Here is a 26057-nt window from a genome sequence, read left to right as displayed (position 1 = left end):
GCGGGAGAACAAGCCTATCCGCGCTGGGCTCTGCACGCAAACGTGGGGCTGCAAACCGGGGCTGCAAACTGGGGCTGTTCATGCGATGAAGTGCGTGCTGGTGGGAACACCCCCGGGAAAAGCCGTGGCACTGGCGGGAGAGGAGGCAGGTCGCCCGTCCCCACACCCTGGCACCTCTCCCTTGGGAGCCGTGGCTGCACAATCCGGCGCTCGCTTTGGGGCGACCCACGCTCCTGGTCTCCGGCTTGCGGCCGTGCCGGCGGGGGTGCTTAATGCTGTGGCTGCAGCACGCTCGGAGTAAAGACTCACCCCCGCGGTGCATGGAAAGAGGGCGTTTGCACAAGGAGGGCCTCTGCCGCCTGCAGAGGCTGGTCCAAGGTGGGCACTCATGTATTTGTTATGATGTTTTTCATACACACACACACACAGAGATATAAATATATACATGTTTTGACACAAACATGTACAAATATATACATATGTTTTGATATGTATATATACTTACATATATCTCTATATAAACATACATACTGTATATATACTATACATATGTATATGATGCACACACAAAAACAACAAAAAAGAAAGTTGGAAACAGTTTAAATATGTGCTTGAAGCAGGAAAAGGAAATTCAGAGTAGGACAACAGGTGTGTGTGGAGTTTAGGTGTTGCACTCCTCTGCAAATAATGAATGGCAGTGGGTGTCCTCCCAGCCAGCACGCGCAGGGGCCTGGGACCTTGTCGGAGAAGCACATGGCAGTGCTACTTCCCGACCCACACTGAAGAACAGCCGCTTGATCAAACTACCAAGCTTCTCCAAAGCCCACTGCCTTAATGGGTTTTAAGCCAGTCCTCCCAGAGGAGCAAACTTTGGAGATGTTTAAAGAGTCAAGTTTAAAAAAACAAACAGAAAACCAAGCCCAACTATCTCAGACTGTTCACTGAACAAAAGGTCTGTCACTTAAGGTGTCTAATGCTTCCTACAAGCTGCTCTGCAACACCCATGTTGTCTGACTGTAGATGAGTAATTGGCTTTTTGGGAAAGGATGATGTTATTTCATGCCTGTGTGTAGAAAGACAAATGCAGTGTGGGCTTAAGTCTTGACTGGAATAAAAATAAAGAAAATAAAAAACTTAAGACTAAAGCTACCAGATGTGACGCACAGCTGAAGGGGGACGGGTGAGCAGAATTTGCCCTTTCAGCTTGTAATATGCTACCGTTTAAAAAGTAGACAGGTGCTACAGGCTCCTATATAAGTAACACTGGGAAATCAGCTTTGAACAATATCAGCTCAAACTACAGGCTACAGTTTTCCTTGGGAAAACAAACATCCTTCTGGATCTAACTTAAGGCCCAAACTTCCATTCAGGAGCTGAAGGTAAGGTCAAGTCTGGCAAACTTTTTTACTTTTTTGCCTTTATTTTCTTTGTCCTCCTAGTTTCTTTTGTCTATGACCCTGAAAAAGTCACAGACCTAAAGGTAAAATTCAGCCAACACAGATAATTTTGATCTGAAGCTCCGGCTGCTTCCCCATCACTGAACAGGAATATGAAGCTGCTCCAGGTTTCCCAGAGGATTAATTGCTGAAGTTTTGCTCAAAATCCCATCTCCACATTCTGCGGAGCCATCACTGGAAAGTGGGAACAGCCTGCAGCAGTTATCACTTCATCCAGCAGATGGCAAATGTGCCTGCAATCCTAATGGTTCATTAAAAAACAACAACAAAAAAGCCCCACTGAAAAATCCTCCTGAGACATCACCCGGCAAGCAGTGTCCTGACGCTACTCCAGGTGCAAGACCAAGGACTGATGGTTTAAATTAAGTATTTGGGATTCTGAATGCTGAAAACAAGAAATGGCAACAGGAACCAGACCTTTGAACAAGAGGCTCAATGGAGAAACAAAATTGGGACTGGACATCAGTGTATGTATCATCTTATTATCTTCTGCAGAAGATGACAATAAAGTAGCTGCTCTAGGGTTAGCAATAAGCTGGAAAAATGCAGTGACTTTTTTAGATGGCAACAGGCAAATATTGCTGGGCAGCAAAACAGCAAGGTCAGCATGGCATAATGACTAAAGAAAATGCAGAAAATCCATTTTCCCCTCCATTGGGAATTGAAACATATGTGCAAAAATAACAAATTCAGCACAAATTTCAAACTGAAATTACCGCTGTGAGAGAGCAATGACATACTTAAATGATGTCTGCTGAATTTGGCCTGTAGATTTAGGCGAGCTGAATACAAAATAAATTTTACATAATTTACAACAGTTTCTGGCCACTGTCTACCTTGGTGGAAACCAAGGAGTTGCAAAGGTCTTTGACGCTGGTTTGAAACAGTCAAAAATCTGAAACTGTGCAGCTTTCTGCTTCGGATCAGTCAGCATTTCTTTGCCTTAAAACAGAGAGTGACAGGGGACGACACGCCTTCGTTCATTTACCACCTGTCTGCCCATGTGCCCAAAAGCTTGTCCACTCTGCAGACTTAACCAGCTGCTCCAAAAGCAGCTGTTACTTCTCATCCCAACCTTTCCTCTCCCTAGATCATGATGGCTAAAACACTGCTGTGATCACTTTAATGTTCTGAACACATGGATTTACTTTGCTAAATTTTGTTACTTCCATGCTGAAGGTCCAGGTGAAGATAGCTCCTGTCCACACGCCCAGGGACGGTGCCACTGCCACCCAAGGGCAGCGCAGCTCGTCCTGCAACGCAGCACCCACCGGCCGGAGGAGAGCGGCTGCCCCACACGTGCCGTGTTGCTGGCTGCACCATTTGTCCCCCTGGGCTTCGTGCAGCACTGACAGCCCAGAGTGAAGGCACTGAACATGGACTTAGCTTGTGCACAAAAACAAGTATTCATGTCTGATTTACTATTAAATGTTAGAGCAGAGGCTTCTAAGCTAAAGATCCGTTTACATTAGCTACTCCAGAAGGCTTCTTTCAATTTACTGAAGAGAGTGTTTGATCTAAAACAGCCCCCATTTTTACTATTCCACTTCAGTTTTATACCTCCTACAGAATACAATGTGGTGACTGCAGTCCAAAGCTGCAATGACTGAATAGAGGATCCGGTCTCCTCTGTGCAGCCCTGCTTTCATCATCTTAAGCACTCACTCACTTACACTCACTCACCCTTCGATCTCCCTTGTAAGATATTCTCAGCAGACACCAGGATTGGCTCTAGACCCACCATGAATCTCCCATCTGGTGATTTCTCCAAGAGAGGCTGAAGGAAAGTCTTCTGCTTGTTTTGGAGGTCTGTAATACACTCCACTCTGGGCCACGTTGCAAAACACTACCTCAAGACTTCATAAATGCCCTCACCGATGATGCCCTGCATCAGCACACCGCGCACACCAGCCCAGCTGGGCCCCTCCCGGTGTGAAGATTTCCAGACCTAAGGCCCCCGCTCCCCCGCCCTCTGACAGCTCTCCAAGCAGCTTGCGCCCTGATGCCTGTGATGTTACTGCAGTCTTCATTTGGCACCAACCGCAGAGGCCTGGCCTACGTTCAACACCTGCATGCTGCACCCAAAATCAATCACCTACGGTTTTGTGCACTGTCCGGACAGTAGCACTGCTGCGTCCTGGCACGGGGAGCAAATAGACTGGACTCACAGACCTGTATGTGGAATAAGCTGCTGCTTAGTGTTCATGCAGCCACCGAGTCCCAGCCCCTGGCAGTCAGCCGCACCTCTGCAACCTCTTTGAAGATACCACTGAGTGGAGGTAGCTGACCACAAAATTATCCCCATCCTGTCAAAAGCATGGCTTGGATGGCCAGAGTGACCTAAGGTAGTTAGGCACATAACCACATGCCAAAGGCATATACTGAAGATCAGAAATGGGAATAGATACCTTATTTATTGCTGCTATTCTCTGCATTTTATCACTTGTCTACAATGACTACTAAAATCGGCCTTTAAACTCAGGCCTTTAAGCTTGAAGTGGATGATTTACTCATGGTATCTTACAAAGGAAATACCATGCCAGTGAAAAAAGCAATGTGATATAAAATACGTCTCACATGGGAATAGCAATTTGACCACCAGTTGAAGAAGAATTTGGAGATGAGAAATAAGTGTGAAGGAGAGACAAATACATCAAAATATATAGAGCTGTAAAAACTGTTCTTTGCCTCCCTTTGTAAAAAAGCTGATGTGGGGATCTTGTGGTTGCAGCTCTGAGTTCTTGCTAGGAATCACAGAGGGCTCTTTCTTGACAGATTTCATTTAAGATACTGAGAATTTGAAAAAAAAAAAAGAGACGGAAACAGCCACCACAGTCAAGTTCAAGATTAATCTATCTATCCATTCAAGAGGCAGAGACAGAGACAGAGACCAGTCTTCCCTGAGTTAACCCATTTTCCTCCAACAGATGTAACCATAGCTACTCTCTTACTAGTAACAAATTATTAAAAAGCAAAATGGGGATATGCTTTAGTCCAGAGCATATTTATCCCAAGCACCTGGTGCTGAATGGCACTTAGTACTACGCCACACAGGCTCATTTTTATTTAATAGTAGCAGCAACACTGACGTGGAAGCAAAATGATGTTTCTGGAGCCTAATATTTTACTGCTTCTTCCCATTTGGACCTGGAAGAAGCTTTAAGCAAAGAAAAAAAAAGTGAAGGTCTGAGTCTCTAAGTTCTACCATGCACAAAAAAACCACTGCACAAGACACCTTCATGGAAGCACGCAGTGCACAAAAAACAGAAACACAAATGCAGGAAGCAGGCTGACTGTTCCTGTAGACGTGACCACTCCTTCTCAGTAACAAAAAGCTAAATGATTTAACAGACAACTAAAACTGCTGCAAGACAAATAGCATCTATTCCTCCAGTGTAAAGATTTTTTCTTTACTGTACCTACATAGTGCTAAACCCTGGATATATCAGAAATTTAGTGAGCACAGTGAGGAGCAGGGAATCTGAAACAAAAATTTATATATCTGAAGAAAGAACCTGTTACTGCTGCTGCTGGTCACTGTTAGAACACAAACTATGTGTCCTCTGCCATCCAGTACAGTCTGTTGGTTTTCTACCTTGTAGTGCCTGAATTTTCAGCAGTCACTTTTAAAAATTCCATAACTATTACTTTACTGCAGTATCTCCTACAGCATGGTGGGCATAAAGTAAACTCAGGATAATGCCTGTTAAATTTAAACATAATTATAGTTTTAAAGACAAAAGCAGAGGACTTTAAGGATAAAAACAACGTGTACATGTGCAGGCATACGGGTTATCAGCCGCCTCTTTAAAACAATAAAAGGATGTGCTTTTAACACCAGCTCTAAGATTTTCAAGGTGATAAAACACATCGGACGAATGAAATAGTAGTAAAGACTAATGTAGTTTGTGAGCATCCAGCTTAACTTCAGATGCAGCTGTTCATTACTGCTGTTGGGCTGCGTATATGAGCGGAGCTATATGAGCTTGACCATACGAGAGTCCCTGCCCGCCACCAGCCTCAGGGGCTGCTGCTGCTGACTAAAACGAAGCCTGCTAAAACCTGCCTGCACTGCGGGGGACCAGGGGGGCTCCCGCGACAGACCAGTGCTCAGCTACGAGGGTCGACTAAGGAGGGGAAGCGGTGGTGTCCTGAGTGTTGCTTCTAAGTCTGAAATAACCGTCCAGCTTAGGTTTGCAGCGAATACTCCCCATTTAACAGTGGTAGCGGACTGCTGCAGTGCTGATAAGCCTTGTTTTTTGCGGAGATTTCTGACTGCAGCTGAGAACCTGTATCAAAAGGATTGGGACTGAAAAATGGTTTCATGAGACTGAGGCTTAATAATGGAGATTACGCAGGTGGCACATTTTCACCTGCATAGAAAATCACAGTTTTTTACAACTGCAGTTTTCATCTTTCCCACCTTTCCCACTTACACTCATTCTTTTCCAGCTTACCACTCCTTGTGTCAATATCTATTTTATAAGAAGACATGTAACTGTTCCCAGCAGAAGGTGCTGTGAGTTAGGCATGCAAAATCCACACCCGAGCTTCTGCCTCCTACACCACATCAAATGCTCTGGCCGTTACTGACTATTCATAAAACCAAGATTATTTCACAGATATTATGAGGGAGAAGAGGCCCAGCCTACGTTTAACACCAGGTCTTGGAAAGTACACTGCTAAATCTCTGTAGATGTTCCACACAAGATAAATCATTGGACTGTATCAGTGAGGCAGACACACACTCATGAATAGGAAACGGGATAGATTTTACTTTGCTTTACTTCTGAGGACAGAAAACGTTCAGGCACTTGTCTTGGAGCAGCTCATGGGGTCAAAATGTGTTACGGAATTGGAGAAATAGTGGAAAGCATGTGCTTGTAATGAAACACTGATTCTGGACAGATGAATGTCCGTCAATATCAGGATCCGTTTGTGTCTCTTAGAAAGGTCTGGATTTATGCACACATCTGCACAGAAAATCACAGGTAATTCAAGTGCCTGCATTGTTGAACACAAAATCCCTAAAAACATGGCAAAAATGGAGGTGGTATCAACTTCCTGCTCTTAAAGTTGAAGCATTTGGCAGAGTCCAGCTTTGTAGGGATGAAGACTGTGCAAGTTTCTGCCTCACGCACTGTGGTAAAACACCAAGTGTCAGTGAAAACATACTTTCTTTAGCAAGGCTGGGTCTCTTCTAAGCAGAGACCAACATTGGTGCTAAGCTGTGGGACTGTGATCAGTCATCATATGGCAATGCACAGGGACAAGGACAAGTACACAGAATTCACCAAATGGAGACTGCAAGCTTGGACTTGACTGTGCTTCCAAAGATGAAAGTTTGGTGTGTTGGTTTTTTTTTACAAAATGCTGTGTATTTTGATACTCCTATATACACTATAACTGCAGATAAAGGAAAGCCACAGCATTTTTCTTCAGCAACAGAGGGTGCTTGAGGTTTAGCTTTGCCAGCTAAATGAGAGCAGGGATTAGAGAGTGGAAGAGTTCTCATTTCACATCCCAGGAATGTCCCAGTTCTGGGCAACAGCTCCCATCCCTCTAATTACAATCCCTCCCACTCCAGAAATTGTAATGAGAATCCAAGGGTTAGAAAACCAGCCACACAAATATTTGTTGATGGGAGATAAGAAGGAATATCGCCCATATGCATTTGCATTGTGGTTTTGATATCAAACAGCACTGGCACACAGTATGAAAATGCAAATTGCAGCCACATGCATTTGGAATCACCATGCAAGAGGAAGCAAAAATAAATAAGCAGTTGAAAAGTACCTCAGAAGTAACCTTGCTAGACAGTAATTTACAGGTGTACTGGTAGAAAGGGAAAAGACCAGCATTAGTACATTGAACAAGCATGTTACAACTAGGAAACAAGAACAAAATAAAGAAATTGCAAGAACTGGCATGTTCCAGAGTACAGGATTTCAAGTAGCTTGGTGTCATTAAAAAAAAAAAAAAAAAAAGATTAGTCAGTTTGGTGGTTTTTGAATGACATTGCTTGGCCAGTCTCAGTCTTGTTTACCATTGGTGATTGAACAGCTTTCTTGCTGCTGCTCCCTTGCCTTTTTCCTCACCTTCCTTGGCCTTTTCTGTAACACATCCTCTTTGGAAGAAACTGCCCCTGGCCTGAGCAGGAGGGTTCTTCCAAAAGCAGATGCAGCTGATTTGCCCTCTGTCTCTGAAAGGCAGAGCAGGGGCCCCAGCAGGCACTGCCACGTTGCAACTGCTGCAGCTGGGATGTATGACAGCAGTGGTGGTGGCTACAGTAGAGGTCGGGCAGATGTCCTGACGAAACTACTCTCCTGCTTTTTGGTGTCTCTTGTGTAGGAAGAAACCAAAGCTCTAAACACCAGTACTACTGTTTTGCTCAGCATTTGCTGCAGAATTTCCTTGTCAGCGGACACGAAGCCTCCGGACGATCCTGTCTCCGCAACTGTGGCTGCTCACTTCTGCACATGCAGTGCTGGCTCTGCCCAGCTTTGCACGTTCACGAGGTGCAGCAGAGTACCGTGGCACAACGGACTGACTCCTCCCAGGATCTGGGAAAGTCTCTGCTACCTCTCACTAACAAACAGCGATGTTGAGTCACAGTCCCGTTCTCAGGACTTAAGGCCCAAAGTGGCGGCTGCCTGTCAGGTTGTCAATTATGTTCCTTCCCACACTGCATTTCATACATTTTTAAAACAGGCCAGTGATGTGCTATTCTGTTCCATTTGATCCAGAGATCTTTTTTGTGAGCACATTGTCAAAAGGCCTCTGCTGACAAATCAGAACTACTTACTGTTTAAATAATTATTACTTAGCCTGGCATGTAAAATACTAGGTTGCTGGTGGGAGTGCAGGAAGGCAAAGCACACTTCTAATACGAATTCTCTTTCCCCTGTCCATGATGAGAATTGTTTACAAAAGGAGGGAAGAAAAAGACAGGGAAGAGAAACCAAACATTGCAGCTAGTTTGAGGATGCTGTCCCTGAACTCTGCAGGATACTGTCCTTAATAGGACTTTGGATAGGCAGCAGCAAGAGTGTCAGTCGTGTTTGGTTTCATGTAACAGGCTTAGACAACAAGAGAACAAAAACAAGCTGCAACTCTACAGGACTTCAGTGGGGCTGTGTAAATTCAGTGCAGCCTTGACAATTTGTTCCAGAAAAGGATCTGGTCCACAAGTTGTCTGACTGGTACTAATGCTCTGGCAGTATACCCTTGGGTAGTTAAATGCTTGAGTAGTTTTAGCAGCAGCGGACAGCTGAGCTGATACCCACAGCAGGCCTTTTCTTTGAGGCACTGCCAAGACTGGCGTTCTCAGTCAAGACATCAGGGCACGCTTCAAACTGCAAGAAGAGACAAGGCAATTCTGGCCAACTTCTTTTCTAGGAGGCACATGTGCAACTTTGAAAACATCAGTGGAGTTGCACTTGTGTAGTGGAGAAGAGAGAGTTTAGCCTTTCACGCTAATGACATCTTTTAATGTCTCCTGTGCTAAAACATGTACAACAAACAGCATGTAACTACATCACAGCTGTGTGAAAAGATTTCAACCACAAACCACTGCTTAGTGGGCTGGGTAAGGCACCTTCACTCATCATAAGGGTCAAGGCAAAGCACATGATGAGTTGTAGCTGAGCATTACCTCTTAAGCAAAGCAGCTTCTCCACCATGCCAAGATATTAAACCAAAAGATTGACCAAAGTTAATTGCGGAGTTCTTGAAGACCAGTTCTGCTTTTGATTACCTAAGTCCTATGCCTCTTACTTTATTAAAGTTACTCCTAGTTTCTGCAAAGGGAATGAACAGGAGCACATGACATATCTCCCAAACACCTCTGAGCCCCATTCAGTGACACTGCAGGACAGTGGACACCCAGGGAAATACTGGGGAGCTGTTACAAAAACTGCCCATTACAGTCAGTGGAGTCAACTGACATAAGACAAAGTGCTCTGGAAAGAGAGGGAAAACTGGAGAGTAACTTGTTTGCAAGACATGGCCCCACTGTTGGGCAGAATAAGGCAAGTTTCTTTGTGTGAGCTTCCTTCTTTGCAGAGGCAGGGAGCTTGACCGACAATTTGATCTTGCTCCAGTGAAGCCAGTGGGAATTTTTCAATGACTTCAATGGAAGCAGGAACCAGAAAATTTGTGGTGTAAGCCAGAAATTCATCCGTTTACACTTCAGATCAACTCTTCTACTGCATTTAAGTTAACCAGCAGACATGTAATGTCATGTCATTCCTTCTGATTTTAGCATCTTATGCTACTGCATAATATTCATCAGTAGTGATTAAAAGTGCCAGACTTACGTGTGCTGGTATTGATGTTTTACACCTTCGCCTCTATAGACCTTGTAAGACTTCACCTCTAAATGAAAGTTATTAGAAAGCAGTTTGTTTGGAGTGTGAGCTCCCTGGAGCTGAGACTGCCTTTCTGAAATGTCTGGGAGACGCCTGGAAAACTGTGGCTGCTTCACCAAATGCATAACAACAACTGTGTTTGTTTAAGGCATTTTATATCTCACTTATACATTCTGCATTCCTTGTCCACAGTATTAATGAGTCTGAATGAGAAACAGCTTGTGCTTTGGTGGGAAACAGGTTGTATACTGTATGCACCTAAATTTTGATGCTTTCAACTATGAAATTCATAGCTGCTCTTATTATTGCCTCCAATAAAGAACATCATAATTGGGTTAAACTTTATTACAGTAACCACTAAAATGCAGGCATCCATTTCATAAACTGAAAACAGAACTTGGGCCAATTTTCCATTTCTGCTTGTGTGGAAGAAAGACAGTATCTCCAGCGGGAAACAGCATGCTGTCCATTGAAGAATCCAAGTTAATTTTTGAAACATTCCCAATCCAATACCGCAGTGGTGTGAGAGACTGTTTGTGGGGAAATTATCTGCTTACACTGAAACCCTGAGCACACTGGGACTGGACTTCGTGAGTCAACAGGCACAGCAGGAACACATGCCTGATCCACAAAGTTCAAAGAACAGCTAAAATGGTTCACTGCAGGGTCTTCATGATGTGTGAATTAAAACAGTCGGCCAATTGCAGGGCAGCTACTCACTGCCCTTATTATTAACTTAAATAAAATCAATTAATTAAAATGAAAATTAGTATGATTTGCCTTTTATACTTGCATTGACACTTTTTTTCCTTCCCACTGTCCATTTTCCTTCCATTTCAAACATATGGGCCTTACAGCGTATTAAAGTCTTTAAACCTCTGCAAGATGATCTGAGCTAGTTCTAGGTAGCTAAATATTTTATTTTCTGTATCTTAGTTTTCATGAATCATGTTATCTATTGCACAGCAAAGAGTGAAAAGGAAAAGTGTACTTACACTGCTATCATCCATCCTTTCTCGTCTTTTAGTTTTGTGTGTTTCATAATCCTCCATCAGTGTCTGCATCAAGTTCTTAGGTCGCTGGGCTCCCGCAGGCTCCTCGGGCAGCGGCTCGGACTGCGAGATGGGGCCCTCAGTGGTTGGAGATGGAGGAGGCTTGATCTTCTCTATCTTTCCTGCAATGACATGAAAAGGAACGAACCCTTCTAAATGGATGACCTTGCAAGCTGCTTCCAAAAGAGTACAACTGGAGAAATATTTTCAGCAAGGTCTGAGTAAAGAAACAGTCTGGAATGAAGTTTATGAAGCAATCTGGTAAATCAGAATGGTCAACGGGTGTTTAAAAGGGGCCCCTTCTTCCTGAAATCCACGATATCAACACATTACAAAGTCTTTTTATAAAACCTAGCAAAGTTACCAAATTATGTAGTGCAGACCCAACCTACTACTAGTGCTTACAGCAGTATCTGGCTCCCCGCTCCCTTCCACACAACTCATGACCTGGAAAATTACAGGGCAACTTTTTTCTGCAATAAAATGCACAGGATCCCGAACTGTACTCCAAGGAGCACTCACTCAAAACTCCAAAGAAGGCAGTCTGGTTAAACCCTGCTGGCTCTTTTTCTTCTTTTGGTGTTTCTTATCTGCTTTTAAATGCTAAAAGGCTTTGGGTAGGTCCTCTGTATCACTCTTTACTGGAACTACTTTCTGCAAGTGCAGAGGGTGCTCCAGAAGTGACGATGGAAGGAAAGGAACATGGTGCAGAAAGGGATGGGATCTCTGTGCCCTCCTCCATTGAAACAGAAGAATCTGAAGCCCTCCACTCTCCTGGCTGCAAGGAAAGTCATCTGTTGGCACCAGAAAGAAACATACTCTATGATGAGGAAAAGAAACCCCGAAGCAAAATCAGGTTCCCTTTTCCATGACATGGAAGCTTTTGGAAATCAGACTGTCCAAGAGATGGGGGAGGAGGTGGAGGAGATAATTAAAAAAAAACATAAATAAGTAAAATAACCAGAAGGACTGTGGTGGATTTTCAATGAAACTTTGTTTTGCTGAGAGCAATGAAAAACCTAGCTGCTCCTCAAGAAAGTGTCACAACCGTGGCAACCACTAGAGAGCAGCTTTGAAAGCTCCTGCAAGGCTTAGCCAAACTGATTTTTAAAGAAAGAAGTGAAACTTGAGTGAACACTACAGATGCCTTTTACAAGAAATCCCCTTGCTGGGCTTGTTTCATTTCTGACCAGTATGGAAAATCCCAGCATCATTAGTTTCTTGTTATAACCTTAGGTTAAACTGGCCTGTGCAAGGATCAGGCTGGGATTTCGCTCCCAAACCAAGGTCGCTTTTCCAGAGCGGTGGGGTGTATTTCTATAGCCCAGGTTCTTCTTGGTTATACCAGCCTGACCCCACATATATCCAAGAAGCACACTGCCAAAACAGGGACCAAAAAGAGGTCCTGGGCCATCCAGCTGCATCCATGAGCATCAGCTAAGACTGTCCAAAAGAAAAAACTAAGAACAACTTTCACACTGCTGTTTAGATCCAGGGTAAAAAACCCTAAAGTAAGGGGCTTGATGAGAAGCCAGATGCATCGCTGTATTACTTTACTTTTAAACTAATAAATAACTCTCTTGGACATATGCAGGCAATACAGGAAGAATCAAGCCTCTCAGTTGTCCACTTGGCTTTTGTGTTTTCCCTCAAGGACACAGGCATCATGTCACAGCTGCTTAGAGCCACAGACACACCAAACGCCTGAAAACTGGTCCTTCCACCCCTGCTACCTCTGGAAAACAGTGCAAAATGTAGGCTTCAGGAATCTGCATTTCTGAAAGGGGATCTCTCCAAAAGTATCCATATGCCCCGGGTTGGGGGAAGGAGCAACCAATGTCAGTATTGCTACAGCAATCCTGTAGCACCGTGCACTTGTTCAGGGCATGTTGTGCATAGCATCACAGCAAACAGTGTCACAGCTGCCTTTTCAGAGATTGAGAAGCCAAGGCAGAAAAAAGATTTCCCCACAGCAAAATGGTAGTTTGTTGGCTTGGATCCAGAAGAAATGAAACTTACACAATCATTTGCTCTGCATACATATCTGTATTCCACTAAAAACTTGGCAACTCATGGCCTAATTTCAACTATATTTGACAGAAGAGTAAGTCTCTCTCTGAAGTTCCTAAAAGTGTTGTGAAAGAATGCAACCAGGTGGAAGACAGAGATTCTACCAGTTAAAACACTGGCAAAAGTAACTGGCACAACCCCTGATGAGGTTGTGGTGAGATGATGGGGTAGCTGAAGCTTCATGGCACTCGGAACCACCACAGAAAAACACTATGAAATTGAAGCACAACCATGATCCAGCAGAGACTTACTCTGACAGTTCAGGCTGTGCTGGAAATGCTGGTGGGTTAATACTCTTCTGGCCAATTTTCAGCCAGAAAAGGTACTATCTTGTGCAGTACATATCCTCATGCATCTAGCAGAAAGGCATAAACCCATCATAAGATGCCACGCTAACAGGTGGGTGCTTTCTTCTGCAGTCATACACTCACATCTGATGCACACAAACACTGCTGGTGATCCTTGCCCAAATCCAAAATGAATAAACATGGAGCTGTGGTCTAACTCAAAAGGAAATAGGATCAGATTTGTGGGATACCAGCAAAACTGCAGCCTGCAAGTCATCGTTGCAGTTTAACAGTAGTTATCAGTAGTACCTTCCTCTCTAGGTAGTCCCTTGAAGCTACTTCTAGAGCTGTTGCAAGATATCTAGTACAAGCTAAAACATCTGAAATCTTCACCTGTAATCTTCACTGTTTTTTTCTCTTTTTTAAAGAGTCTCTGGAAAATGTTCTATGACCTTAGTTCTGGTGAGAGCTCCCCCCACTCTCTGGCTTAAAGAAACTAGGGAATCTGAATTTCCAGGAAGCTCCTGGAATTTGATTTCTCTGCACTTCCTGCCTCTTGTGCTATTTGGGGGCAGGGAACAGCTGCTTTTATAGAGAATGCTCTTCCTTAGCCCCGGGAAGGGGAAGAGAAAGAAGCTCAGAGAAGAGAGAACTCAGAGCTGCTGTTATGTCTCAGTTTGGTGGCTGGAAAACACCTTTGTGTAAAGTGAAAGCTGTGGAAGAGCTAGGTCCTTACTTAAGGAGCCAGACTTAGACCAGTTTTGTCCTAAGCAAAACCTCTGCGCAGTTCTAGGGAGAAAGAGGAGTTTTGAAGACGGTGATTTATCCACCCCTTGGAGCCTGACAGGTATCCAAGTGCTCACTGCAATTTGAGGAGCGATAGGCTATGCATGCCCAGATGGCTGGCTGCAAAACCAAGGGTAATGAAAAAGTGGCTGAGGAGAGGCTCTGGGACAAAGGCACTCATCACCGTGAAGTAACGTGCAGGTACCAAGTACAAGCATACTACAGTACAGAGGAGAGGTGGGGAATGGGACTTCACACAACTAAAAGTTGGAATTATTGTACAGACACTGTTTGCATTTTTAAGACAACTGCACAGCAGAGAAAATGTTTCAAAAGAAGGTATTTCAGCAAGACATTGTTTTAGGAAACTAGTCAGTGCTGGAGCCATGGGATGGTTAAAGTATGTGCAAAAAATACCCTGGTAATGTGGAGCGTCATTACCACTCCAGGTGAAAGGTGGGCTTCTTTCATCTTCTTGATCACCAAGTGAGCAGCACAAACATGCAAACACACAAGCAGAGAAAACAACTCTATTGCCCCACTCTAAGACCTTTCCATTTCATATACCTTTTCCACTAGGTAGGGAATAAGAGAATAAATGACAAATGAGCTAGGCTGGGATGCTGATCCAGCAGGACACTCTCCTGGAGGTGTTCAGGGGTGACAGATAAGCACCCTGGAAGAATCCTTGTAGAAGAGAATGAAGAACCTTGCTTTTTTCATACTAATGCTTATGAAGGGGTAAGCAAATGGTTCCTCCCATAAACTCAAAGGCTTCATTTTCTCTTTGGCCTTACCCCAAATTCTTATTTTAAAAAGGTATTCACGCATGGGCATTATACCTGATTCTTAGTCTTTACACCTATGCTGGGCATTAGAAATTTTGTACTGTCCACAGACAGTGAAAATATGTTGTCCCAAAGTCTCTGCTTCTCCTCTAATCCCACAAAAAGTATCTTCAGGCTGTGACAGAACCTGAGAAGTTTCCTTACAGGAGGCATTTATTGGTGAAAAATGAGAGCGGCAAATGGTTTCAGAAGCAAGTGGCTCTTCTGACAGAGCTTACATCTACAGCAGTCACTGAGGAGAAGAAAGCCAGCATGCACACATTCCTTAGGGGGTGAATGGCTATCTGAAATTTAAAGATTAGTGATTACTTGCATGCATAAATTGCAACAACTCCCCTGGGCTTTTGCCATCCACTGAAATTCTCCCATCTAATTAATTAACTGGGAATGACAGAAGAGAGCTCCTTGGCTGCAAATGTCCCCTGACGTGCATGCAGATGATGCTGAGCTTCTGCCCATGAGTGCAGGGTGAGCAACATGCCTTCTGCCTTGTAAGGCAGAGCTTTATTCATAAACGTCAAAAAAGAAGATGTGGCAGCCTCAGGAAGGCTTTTATTAGGCATAGCTTCTCATGTAAGGGACTTCCTATGGCTGGTCATGAGACAGCAAATATTAATGAAGGGTTTCTCTCAAACAAAACAGCCTTAACTGAACCAAAACCTTGCATATAATGATTTTCACAGCTCAAAAATACACTTTTTACGATGAACAGGATTACCAGGGCCAGGTACTAACTATATCAAGTTAGATAGGTGCAAATTCTTCATAGTCTAAGTACTCATAATACAGGGAACAAGGGACCACACCAGCAAATGTACACTGGGGCGTCCCATGTCACACACTCATCATCCTGCTAAAATAAACTACTGAAGGGTCCCTGCTGTTCTGGCCTGGAGGCACTGTGTGCTGCCTGCATATGGTAGAGGAAAACCACTGCATTGCTGTTTGACTACTCAACACCTTGCCCAGTGCCGCAGGCGCTGCAGCAAAATAGCCCAGGAACTGCTCATATTTAAACAGAGTTCCACAGAGCTTTGGGGATCCACAGTACCTCTATATTTAAGCACCCTGAAGCAATTGTTTTGCCTTTTATTTGGTCTGCTCATGCAAATGTAACTTTTTGTGAAAAGTTTGCAAAGATTCTTTCTTTCCCCTTTCTCACATTATCTTGGAGAGGGTCTTGTCCTGTGTATGCATAACACCTAGTCCTCATGCAAATAAAATTACAGTATGTCATGCTTTGGTGGCCTGAGATGGGTTAAAAGGCTGCTTCTCAACAACAGCTCAAACAGTTTTAAAGGTTGCTTGCTGTCTGATCGCTTTTTTCTCCCTCAGTGTTCCAGTCTTGCATTGGTTATGCATATACGTTTTCCTCAATACTCATCGTACCTTCCGGCCTTTACTGCAGGAAATACCTAAAATGTCAACAGTAAAAAGGTTTATTATCGGGAGCCACCCTGGCTTGCGCTGAGCAGTTGGCAGACATGAGCTTCAGCGTCACTGTCTGTGATGGAAGTTGTATGTCAGGGTGGCAAAAACAGCTTGTTTGCTATCTGAAGTAATTAGCAGCTATTTCACACATGCGCCCACATGAATGCATTAATCTTCTACACTTCAGTCAAAACAGCAGCTCAGTTCATTGCAGTCCTTTTTCTGTGGTTTGTGTTTCTGTTATCCACAGAATGACAGTTCAAAGCAGTGAGATCAGATGGGAGTAGTAAATAATCGGGGACCACTAGGAGCCCTAGTAAAGCTGCTCTGCCCAGTCTACTGCAGAAAAACAACCTGATAGTTAGGTCATTTCTAATGACATTAATCACTGCTGCTTCTCAAAAGAGTTTGGTAAATTTATGCCTCCTCATTTTAGGATGTTACAGATTTTTCAAATTTAGACGTGACTCCTTAATCCCTTTCTGCCTAGGTACCCTGATGTTAAAAGAAGGGTGCTACTTCTTTCTTTAGGAAAGGCACTTAGGTGACAGAAACACCTCTGTTTCTTCAATTATGATTATTTTTTTCTCTGTGAATTCAGATATTATGACATCAGACATGTTCTACATCATACTCTTTATAGTACTTATCACAAGTAGATTTTCTTTTCTGCTCTGTAAATCACCTTGTAACTGGCAGCCAATGAAACATTACAGTCAGATTTTGCTACTGCCACTGAAGCATCTCTAGTCTCTGCTTTTGTAAATATTAAAAAGGCACTGTAAATATGTATTAAAAAAAAGCTGCTGCAATCTTTAGGGATTATATGGTATCCTTTCTTCCTTTCTTTTATAAAGACTGCAACTTTAGCTGCCACACAGCAGGTTAATGGGACAGAAAGGACAAGCTGAGCTGAGGCTATTCAGTCTGGAAGGCCAAGAGACCCTGGTTAATTTACGGCAGCTGAGAACTCTGCATCCTCTGTTTAAAACAGCACTAGAAGTAGCAGATTTAAGAGAGATGTTGGCAATTATATATATATTTTTAATAGATCATATGCTTACACACTGTTGCAGACATATCTCTCCTTAGAAATTAATTCTTTGAATTGTTACCAGTTGCAAATTGCAGTAGTTTGAGTCATTGGCCAATAGATCCAAATTTTCTTTCCTGCACATATGGCAATTGGACATTTAAAAGAAACTGTCTGGAATGGTTCCTTATGAATTTAACATTCTCATTAAAATGTAATTGATAATGAACATTTTAACATCAAACTCAAAGTAAATGCTTTGTTACCTAGAGAAATAGGAAGTAGCAGAAGTATACTATTTTCCCAGATACTCCATTAAAGCAAGCACTGAAGACAGCAGTCCTTCCAAAATCACTCGCAAGTCAAATGCAACCAATCTAAGCCTCATTTCAAGCACTTGGAGCTACAGATGAAGCCGTTTTTGAAGGCAGGGATGAGCTTACCTCACGCTTTTATAAAATGAAGAACCAGATTAGCTGAGGCCCATGGTCCTATGTCTCTCTCATCTTGCAAGACAACATTACTCAAAACATCACATTTGTTAAAATTTCCAGAGATTCCCTTCCAAATATTTTAATTCTATACGCATAATAATAATAGCACTTCAAAGAAAATATCACATCTGTTACATGTCTTGGCAAGAAACACAGACTAAAATCATTCCCTTTACAGAATAAACAAAACCAAGTGTTAGCTATTTTTATACTGCATAACACTCCAAGTTCAGAATCAGATGGACTAAACCCAGACCCAACTCAAGCTTGCCACGGCTTTCAAAAGAAAAGGCTCATCCCCCACAATTTTTTTCAAGCATTGCTAGCTCAGATTTACATCATCAGATATAAGGATGGAATTTAAGCACTCTGGCTAATTTTACATTTCTTCATGAAGATCACTATTGAGAAAATCTTTCAAGGACTTCTAAAGCATATGTAGATCTATCCTCACAATAATGACTACAAAGAAACAAGCTGGGCATTTGTCTTTTTCTGTTTTTATGATGTATTTTTTATGATATATTAAGAAAGCATGAGATCTTGGTTTTATTTATTGAAAGGGGCAAGGGAGAGCAATATACTACTGATTTTTACACTGTCATTGTTGTGAATGCAAGCACGTGATCAGAAAGCAAGCAACAGCTGATCAGTCAGAAGAAGAGGACTTCTAATGAATCTATTAAGCACTTTCTGATTAACTCTAGTACTCCTATTTAACTCCAGTACTGAATAGCATCTCACAGCTCTGGAGACCTTTTTATCAGACAAAGTTCATTAGAAAAACCAAGAAATATCAGATAACAGCAAAACAAAACACAAAAAGAAATCTGATGCGACCCCCCAAAATCTGTGGAGTGCAGCAAGCTTGACAGTTCCTTGATGACTTATACGAGAATATAAAGCTTTAATAAAAAAAAAAAAAAATCTTTCTATGTTCACCTTTCAAATAGCTGCCTAGCTGTGAAAAACATTGCTGCCTTTCCAGGTGATGATCCTAAATTTCAAGGGGTGATCTGAGCAGCACAGTGACAAACGTGACACGTTATGAAAGGGCATGAGACGAATAGAGCCCAGGCTTTTCACAGACTGATCAGTATAGTAGGTAAGTTCCTTACGTAACACATTTGGGAAAAAGCAAAAATGTCCGTATGCATGCTCACAGACAGAAAGCTGGGATTTCCACGGACCTTCCTAAAGGAGAAATACACCCTCTCCCCCTCCTCCTTGAATATTTCAGTTTCCAGGCAGAAAAAATCACGAAGACCCTTCTGCCCTTGGCAAAATAAACATGACAGATTCACTTGAAAAGGCCAAAACAAGGAATCTGGTCATGCTTCATTTCCCCTCCTACACTTTGGGCTCTTACCTGGTGCAGTTTTGTAAGACACTGTTCTGGTGGGCAGGGGTGGTGCATTCTTCACAAGAGGGCTCGATGCGACCTGTAGACCTTGCCTCTGCCTCTTCAGCTCCTCTTCTCTTTCCTGGGCTGCTCTGATCTCTTCTTCTATCATCGACAATGTCCGCTGCTTCCTCGACCGTAACTTAAAAGGGCCCATGGTCACTTCAGGCTCTTGGGTGGCAAGGATGGAGGCGGTGCTCCTCAGCTCAGCTGCCTCTGAATACTTGCTAAAATAGCTGACTTCTTGCCTATTTTCCTCCACAAGGAATGGCTGGCTGGCTGAGGATATGGGTGATGGCTGCAAAGTCTTCCGTTCCCTGAGTCCTGAGTCTTCCTCTTCTGATGTCTTTGGTTTTGTGTCCCTTTTTTCTTGAACAGGAGAAGACACCTGCGGTGGCTCAAATGTGGGGCTCTGCTGCTCCTCAGAGCATGGCACTGGCCCAGTGGCTGATTGACCTTCAACTGAGATCTCCTGCTCTGCCATGATTTTCTCTTGCTTACAGCTTGTTTTGTCTGCCTGCTCGGCTATGGCTTGTTGGATCGCGTTTTGAACTAGCAGGCCGGCATGATACTCCAGCTGGTCATCAATCAGCATGGAGTCTGCCAAGGTAGAAGAAGGTGAGTCAAAGCCCGGGTCACTGAATGACTTAGAAACACCTTCCCCTCTGCACTCTGCGGGAGTGTCGGTCTGGGGGGTCTGTGGCAGGGAAAAATCTGCCAGTGAGCTTTCCTGGAGGGCGCTCATGGTCTCATTGGAGGCACCGCTGTCGCTGATGTTGTCCATGCTGAAGTCATTGGAAAGGGTCTCCAAGACAGTGGTATCCTGAGACCTTACAGACAAGTCATCCAAGCCAGAGTCTAACTCCTCTGGAGGGGAAGAGGCGCTGGTTGATTTTGAGAACTGGTCTAGCACACCTTGTCCGTCATCCTTCACCACAGTGAAGACCGCTCTTGCACTCATGAATTCACCATCCTCTGGCCACAGTTTTGAGGTCTGTCCACTTCTGGAGCTGTCACTACATGGTAACTCTCTTACTGGCTCAGTAGTGTTACTCTGAGCATTCATATCATCCTCTGAGGTACAGGAGACCTTTTGTGCTTTGACAACAGTGATATCATTATTCTCAAGCTGTCCTGCTTGTCCACAGACAGAAACAGGTCTTGCTATGGAGGACAGTGGCCTGTCTACATGCGAAGAACTGAGGCTCTTGTAGAAGGGTTTGATAGAGAACATTTTGGGTGTCCCTGACCGCCTTGGTGGGACCTGACCCTGAGGTGGACCTGAATGCTCCATTAGCTGGAACTGCTTCCTGGCAGCTGAGAAATCAATTTGCTCTGTGACAATATCCTCTTTCTTGATATTGACTGGCTCTGGTGGTACAAAGGAGTAGCTGACCTGTTTGGGGGATGGTGGTGTTGCACCTTGCTGCTGCTGCCTCTCCTTGCGCTCCTTGTACTTCTTGTGGGACTCCAGATGCTCTTCATCCAGTTGCTCTTCCAAGGTCTTCTCTTGGGGAGGGTTCCACCATTTGGCGGCAATGCTGGGGTTTTTCTTGACAGCCTGGCTTTTAATAAGTTCCCTCCTTTCCTTTTCAAGTTCCATCATTTCCTCTGATGGTCTCACTTTCCGGACCCTGTATTTTTCCTTCTCATCATCCTCTTCAAAGAGCTTAGATGGCTTTTTGTCTTCATGGAAGGCTCGTAGTTCAAACTTAGCCTCTTTCTTAAGGGTTGTAAAAGTTGTTTCTCCATCCTTAGAAGATCTTCTAGAACTGTTTGAAGAAGTAGGACTCCCTGGCCCCTTCAGACTGTCCCTAGTGTCTTCTTTCAATCCCCCTGAAGAATGGCCATTAGATTTCAGGTTCTCATCATCTATGCTAGCTTCACTCTGTTCAACGACCAAGGGTGTCTGCTTGTCAGCGACATTTTCATCCCTTTCACCGGGTACTGAATCGCTGGTAACATTAACAGATGTTCCTGAACCATCTACAACAGAGACCGCACTTGGTTCAGGGGAGGATGTCCCATTAAAGGTATTATCTGCAGCAGAATCACAGCAGTTTGCCTCCAGCACTTCATCTAGATATCTGATCTCTTTAGCAACTTCACTGTCCAGGGATTCATGCCTGTCCTTAAGCCCATTGTGGCTGGCAGCAGGGGAAAAGAAGTGGGTTTGATTGTCTACTGGATGTGGTGAAGCCACTGTGGTGATGCTTTTGTGTTCAGAAACTGGAACTTCAATTTCCATTTTCTCCTCCTTTGTTGCAAGCACACTAGCTGGCTCCAGGAAATTGGCACAGTTTTGGTCTCTGTTTTTTCTCAACCTGATGTCATCCTCAGGGATTCTGGAAGATTTCTAAAATGAAAGAAAACAAAATGATGATAAAGTCCTAAGAAGCAACATTTTATTATATGCAGAGTAAACACCATCTGGAAAACAAATCCTAGCACTTCTTAAACTTGAAATTAAAGCAGCCCTTCATACTGTGGGAAAGCAGGGCAAATCACTAACACTATCTTACAAAAAATAGAAAGTTGCTTTACCTAACCTGGAAAAGACACTAAAACAACAACAGTCCTTCATTTAAGTATCTCCCATCTGGTTATCATCCACCCTCTGTCACTTATGCTTGCACTCTGGTTTGCCACTAAAAAAAATCAGCTTTGTATTTCCAAGCTATTAATGACTAGACAGTTTAGGTTCTTCAACGGTTTACACATGCAGCACCTAGCAGCCTGGTATTTTAAAAATGCTTTCCATACCCCAAGGAAATCTCATAATACTTCCACAGATGAAAAGTATTACTGCCCCCACTTTACAGATACAGAAGCAGGAAGAGTAGGCGATTCATCCCATGTCAGATAAAAAGACATGGCAACAGCAGGGGATGTTCATTTCTCAGCGGACCAGTCTTGGCCATCAAACACGGGTGGAATTGCACCATGTCTTCTGCAGCCCACACAGAAAACCCACGCATAACACGGCCTGGGAGACAGGATGTGTTCACAACTCCCACAGCACGGACAAAGCTACAGCAGGCACAGTGGGGACCAGCATCATGGTCTCCTCCTCCCTACAGCTTTGATCTACATTGCAGATGCACTGGATCTGTATTCCTCCCTGATGGGTCGGTGACCTTTGGTCTCAGGCAGGGTATTGCAACAAATACCACTTCTGTTTTGGTATGGGCAGATTCTACCTGTCAAGCAGCCTACTGAATTTCCTGGGAGTAAAGTTGGAAGAAAGTTTTGATTAAGCTGATAACAAATCAGTGAATTTCTCAGTAATTCTTTATTACTGAAAGGCAGAAAAAGAAAGTACCAAAAGAAATGAAAAGCTCATTTTCTACATTGCTTTTAAAGAAGAACTTGGTAACTCCTCGTCAGAACACAGTACAATATGAAAACAACTGAAAGGGGCAGGTCTGTTCACTTTGCCTAACATTTTAAAACAGCAACGTGATACATTTGTTCCCTGACTCCTTTTTCCACATGTGTTTTTATGTAGTATGACTGCTGAGGCATGGGTTTGGGAAGCAAACAACACTGAGCAGAACTGTAAAACACAGTGGATACCCAACAATGGCCACCATTGTCTGCTAGTCACACTCCCTTGCTATCATTTATCATGCATGTTATTAATAAACTCTACAGCGGAAAATGGGCAGAATGGCGTTTACTCGTGACCTGAGCAATCACACCGCCTTTGGATTTACACAGGCAATAAAATGCATTTGACAGAAAATTATAGCCAGACAGAAGAGCTCTATTTCTAAACACAGTTTGAATGAGTTTTCTGTCAAATTATGCAGTTGTACATGCTTGAAGATAATGCTGGCTTCACCCATTAGACATTTTCTTCTTAATTGGGCTTACAGAGCAGGAAAAACCTTTACAAACAAAAAAAACCCAACCTGCTCTTGTCAATATACTTCAGTTGACCTCTTATCTGGTTTCATTTCACTTTCTGTTGAATCTAACAGTTCTCTAACTTACATTTCTAGCAGAGCATTTCTTAAAGATTATCATATTTTCACTATTTAAACATCTAAATGCAGTCAATTTTTTCCTTAGTTCCACTGAAGATGTATTGGAGAAATCACATGTTCTGCAAACAAATATAGGAGTCAGTATAAGCAGTCCTGACTCATTTGAGTGGGCACAGCAGGCATGAAAGAATAACCAATCTTTTAACCTGAAAGGGCAGGAATTGCTCTTGATCAGCCTGCAGAACTCCTGGTGACATGACACAACAGGTACTCAAGTAACAGGACTAACACAACGAGTCTCATATTAAGGTTTAAACCTGCTCTGGCTACTTCACTGGTGCAAGCCAGAGATGCTGTTACTTGGTGCAGTCTGTGTGAATGGACATAACAACTGCTTCTAATCAGATGGATCAAAATCACTAGCGACATCTGGAACTACACATCCTCGGCAGCCATGTCTCCAATGGATGCAGAAAATGATGTAATGAAATTATGCATCCCAGACAATACACTCAATCACTAAATCACATCTCCTGCAGAGCTGAACCTGCAGCTGAACCAGACCTGAGGGACCACTGGACGCTGTACTTGTAGTACCACTGTGCAATGGAGCTAGGAAAACGTCTGATTGTCCCAGAGACCTCAGGCACTAAAGCATATTAATTTCCATCACTGTATTAATGTATGAACCATTTCAAGTCATGTCACACTTAGCTATTCAAATTACTTTTAGAGAATAGAACTAAAGGCGAAGTATTTTATCAGCCAATCTCTTAATGAGTAAGAGTCCATCCTCTTATCATAGCTGCAATCCTAGCTCACAATCAAGGCATGCCAGTAACTATCTAATCAGGGCATGCAATTATGACAGTACCAATTCTGAAAGCACATGTGTCTGTGTAATTAGTGTGACACATGTAATAGAGCAAATATCTAGTTAGACAGTAAAACATATCAGTAAATATTGGTACTTATGGGAAGGAGACTTTTTTTGCCAGAGACTAGGAACAGGGAGCAGGGAGGAGGGCTCTCAGCAGGGGAGAGATGCTGGGGAGGGGTGAAAGAGGGAAAAATATTGTTAAAAAAAATGCCAGTTTTTCCTTCAACACATTCTTATAGGATCTGGGGACATGTTCATGACATCATGATAAAAAGGCGATGCTCCACATATTCCTATGAAAAGCAGAAGTCAATCTATTGATTAGTTAGCTGGAGAAGATAACCAAGAAAATCGTGAGGATGGGAACAGCTGACAAAACAAGCTTTTTTTTTAGCCAGTCCAGGCCACAGAGCCTGTTCAGGAGGGTCTAGAAGGGCCTGGGAAAATGGTGCATATTGGGATGACGCTACTGCAGGTGGGAGGCTTGGAGGAGGAGGAAGGCAGCAGGACGCACATGGACCCCCCGCCTTGGCTGTTTTGCAGAAGGAGGCCAGCTTGCCAGGGGACTGCTTTTGCTCCATGTGCAGTAAATATGTACCAACCACTTTGTATTTGCTGCCTATAGGGAGGAGGCTTTTCAGAGCCTGCATCACTACCAAGGTCTGTAAGTTGGGAAAAGGCCTGCATTCAATCTTAATTGTAGTCAGCAATAAAGTGTTAACAGTGATTGGCAAACACAGCTAATCTAGATCCAGGCTTTCCAGAAGTCACTGTTACATTTAAACAGTCTCTGAGTGTGCATTCATCTCCCTCTGTTTAAGTCAAGATGCAACAGAGTAATTGGTGTCATTTCTATAATGCTGCTGCCCTTTGGTAAGCTGTAGTTATTAGCAGCTTAGAGAATCATTAGCATATTTCCTTGTTGGTTGAATTCTTCATTTACAAAAGTGTAAGTGTTTGGGCAATCAATTCTTTCAGGAGGAAAAAAATGTGGGTGTACTATGAGCAAGATCCAGCAAATACACTGCCAGTGCCTTCCTTTGTTTCACGCAACAGAAAATGCATATGACAATAAGTGGGAGGCAGGCCTTCTGAGCCACATCCACATTCTTCTGAAGCAACAGCATGACAAAAAAAGAAAGGGAAAAAAAAGAAAGAAAAGAGATTTAATTAAACCCTTAATTAAAAACATTTTGTAGTTTAGGAAAACTAAAACATAATCTCTTCATTGATGGGTTTCTACCAATTACTCCAGCCAAGTTTCAGCACAGATTTTAACACTGTTGGTCTCCTGGCATTGTTAGCAATGTGCACTTCTCATTTCTTCAGATTTCATTTTCCTTTACAGAGGTTCTGTGCTGCCCTTCCTTCTCTTCCCACTGCCTTGATCATTGTCTCAGTGCTTTTACCCTCGGTTCTTGGATGTACCGCTTGGGCCCACCATGTCTCTAGGAGTTCACAAGCGAATGTAAAACCACGTCTGTATGGTTGACTTGCTAATCCACACCTCCCTGATGATGTGAATGATCTCCTTTCTCCTCACCTACTATTTTGGCTTGCCTTTCCAATGTCCCCTTGCATAGGGGCAGGAACCAAATGATGTATTTGCTTGGGAGCTGACTGGCAAAATTTCAATAAAGTGGCTGTTTTCATTCAACGTCTCCTTTTGAAGAAGGCAGTCACCATCTGCACCACAGACGGAGACAGTTCCAAGCACTGCAAACATACCAAAGTTGTCAGCCGTGCCATACTTCCAGACGGCCACCGTGGCTAGTGAGAAACTTCCTAGTCAAGTCGGGGGTTGTCCCACTCGTGAACAGCAAGTATCTTGTCACAGAAGTCTTTTCTGTAGAAGAATGGCATTACAGGAAAGTGCTACAGTTCTTTACGAGGAAGAAAAGCAAAAGCAGAGTTGTACTAACACTGTCCCAGTGGTGGAGTCAAGGTGCTGGCACTCAC

General features: G+C 43.3%; 1 protein-coding gene across 5 annotated transcripts in view; it reads right to left on the bottom strand.

The window, feature by feature from the left end:
- PALM2AKAP2 (PALM2 and AKAP2 fusion) overlaps positions 1-26057 on the bottom strand; it is a 277274-nt gene that overhangs the window by 3898 nt on the left and 247319 nt on the right. For 2 of the 5 annotated variants that reach the window (XM_064501619.1, XM_064501620.1), the window contains 3 exons: positions 19197-21585; positions 10822-11000; positions 520-7292 (listed from right to left, as the gene is read on the bottom strand). In XM_064501619.1, the coding sequence (XP_064357689.1) occupies positions 7068-7292; positions 10822-11000; positions 19197-21585 (2793 nt within the window). In that variant the 3' untranslated portion in view covers positions 520-7067. Of the gene's footprint in view, positions 1-518; positions 7293-10821; positions 11001-19196; positions 21586-26057 lie in introns of those variants that run through there. The other 3 variants (XM_026103095.2, XM_064501621.1, XM_064501617.1) reach the window with 2 other exon arrangements.

This window comes from Dromaius novaehollandiae, chromosome Z (assembly GCF_036370855.1).
Source record: "Dromaius novaehollandiae isolate bDroNov1 chromosome Z, bDroNov1.hap1, whole genome shotgun sequence".
Taxonomy (NCBI): domain Eukaryota; kingdom Metazoa; phylum Chordata; class Aves; order Casuariiformes; family Dromaiidae; genus Dromaius; species Dromaius novaehollandiae.
This window is presented reverse-complemented; position numbering and strand designations above follow the sequence as displayed.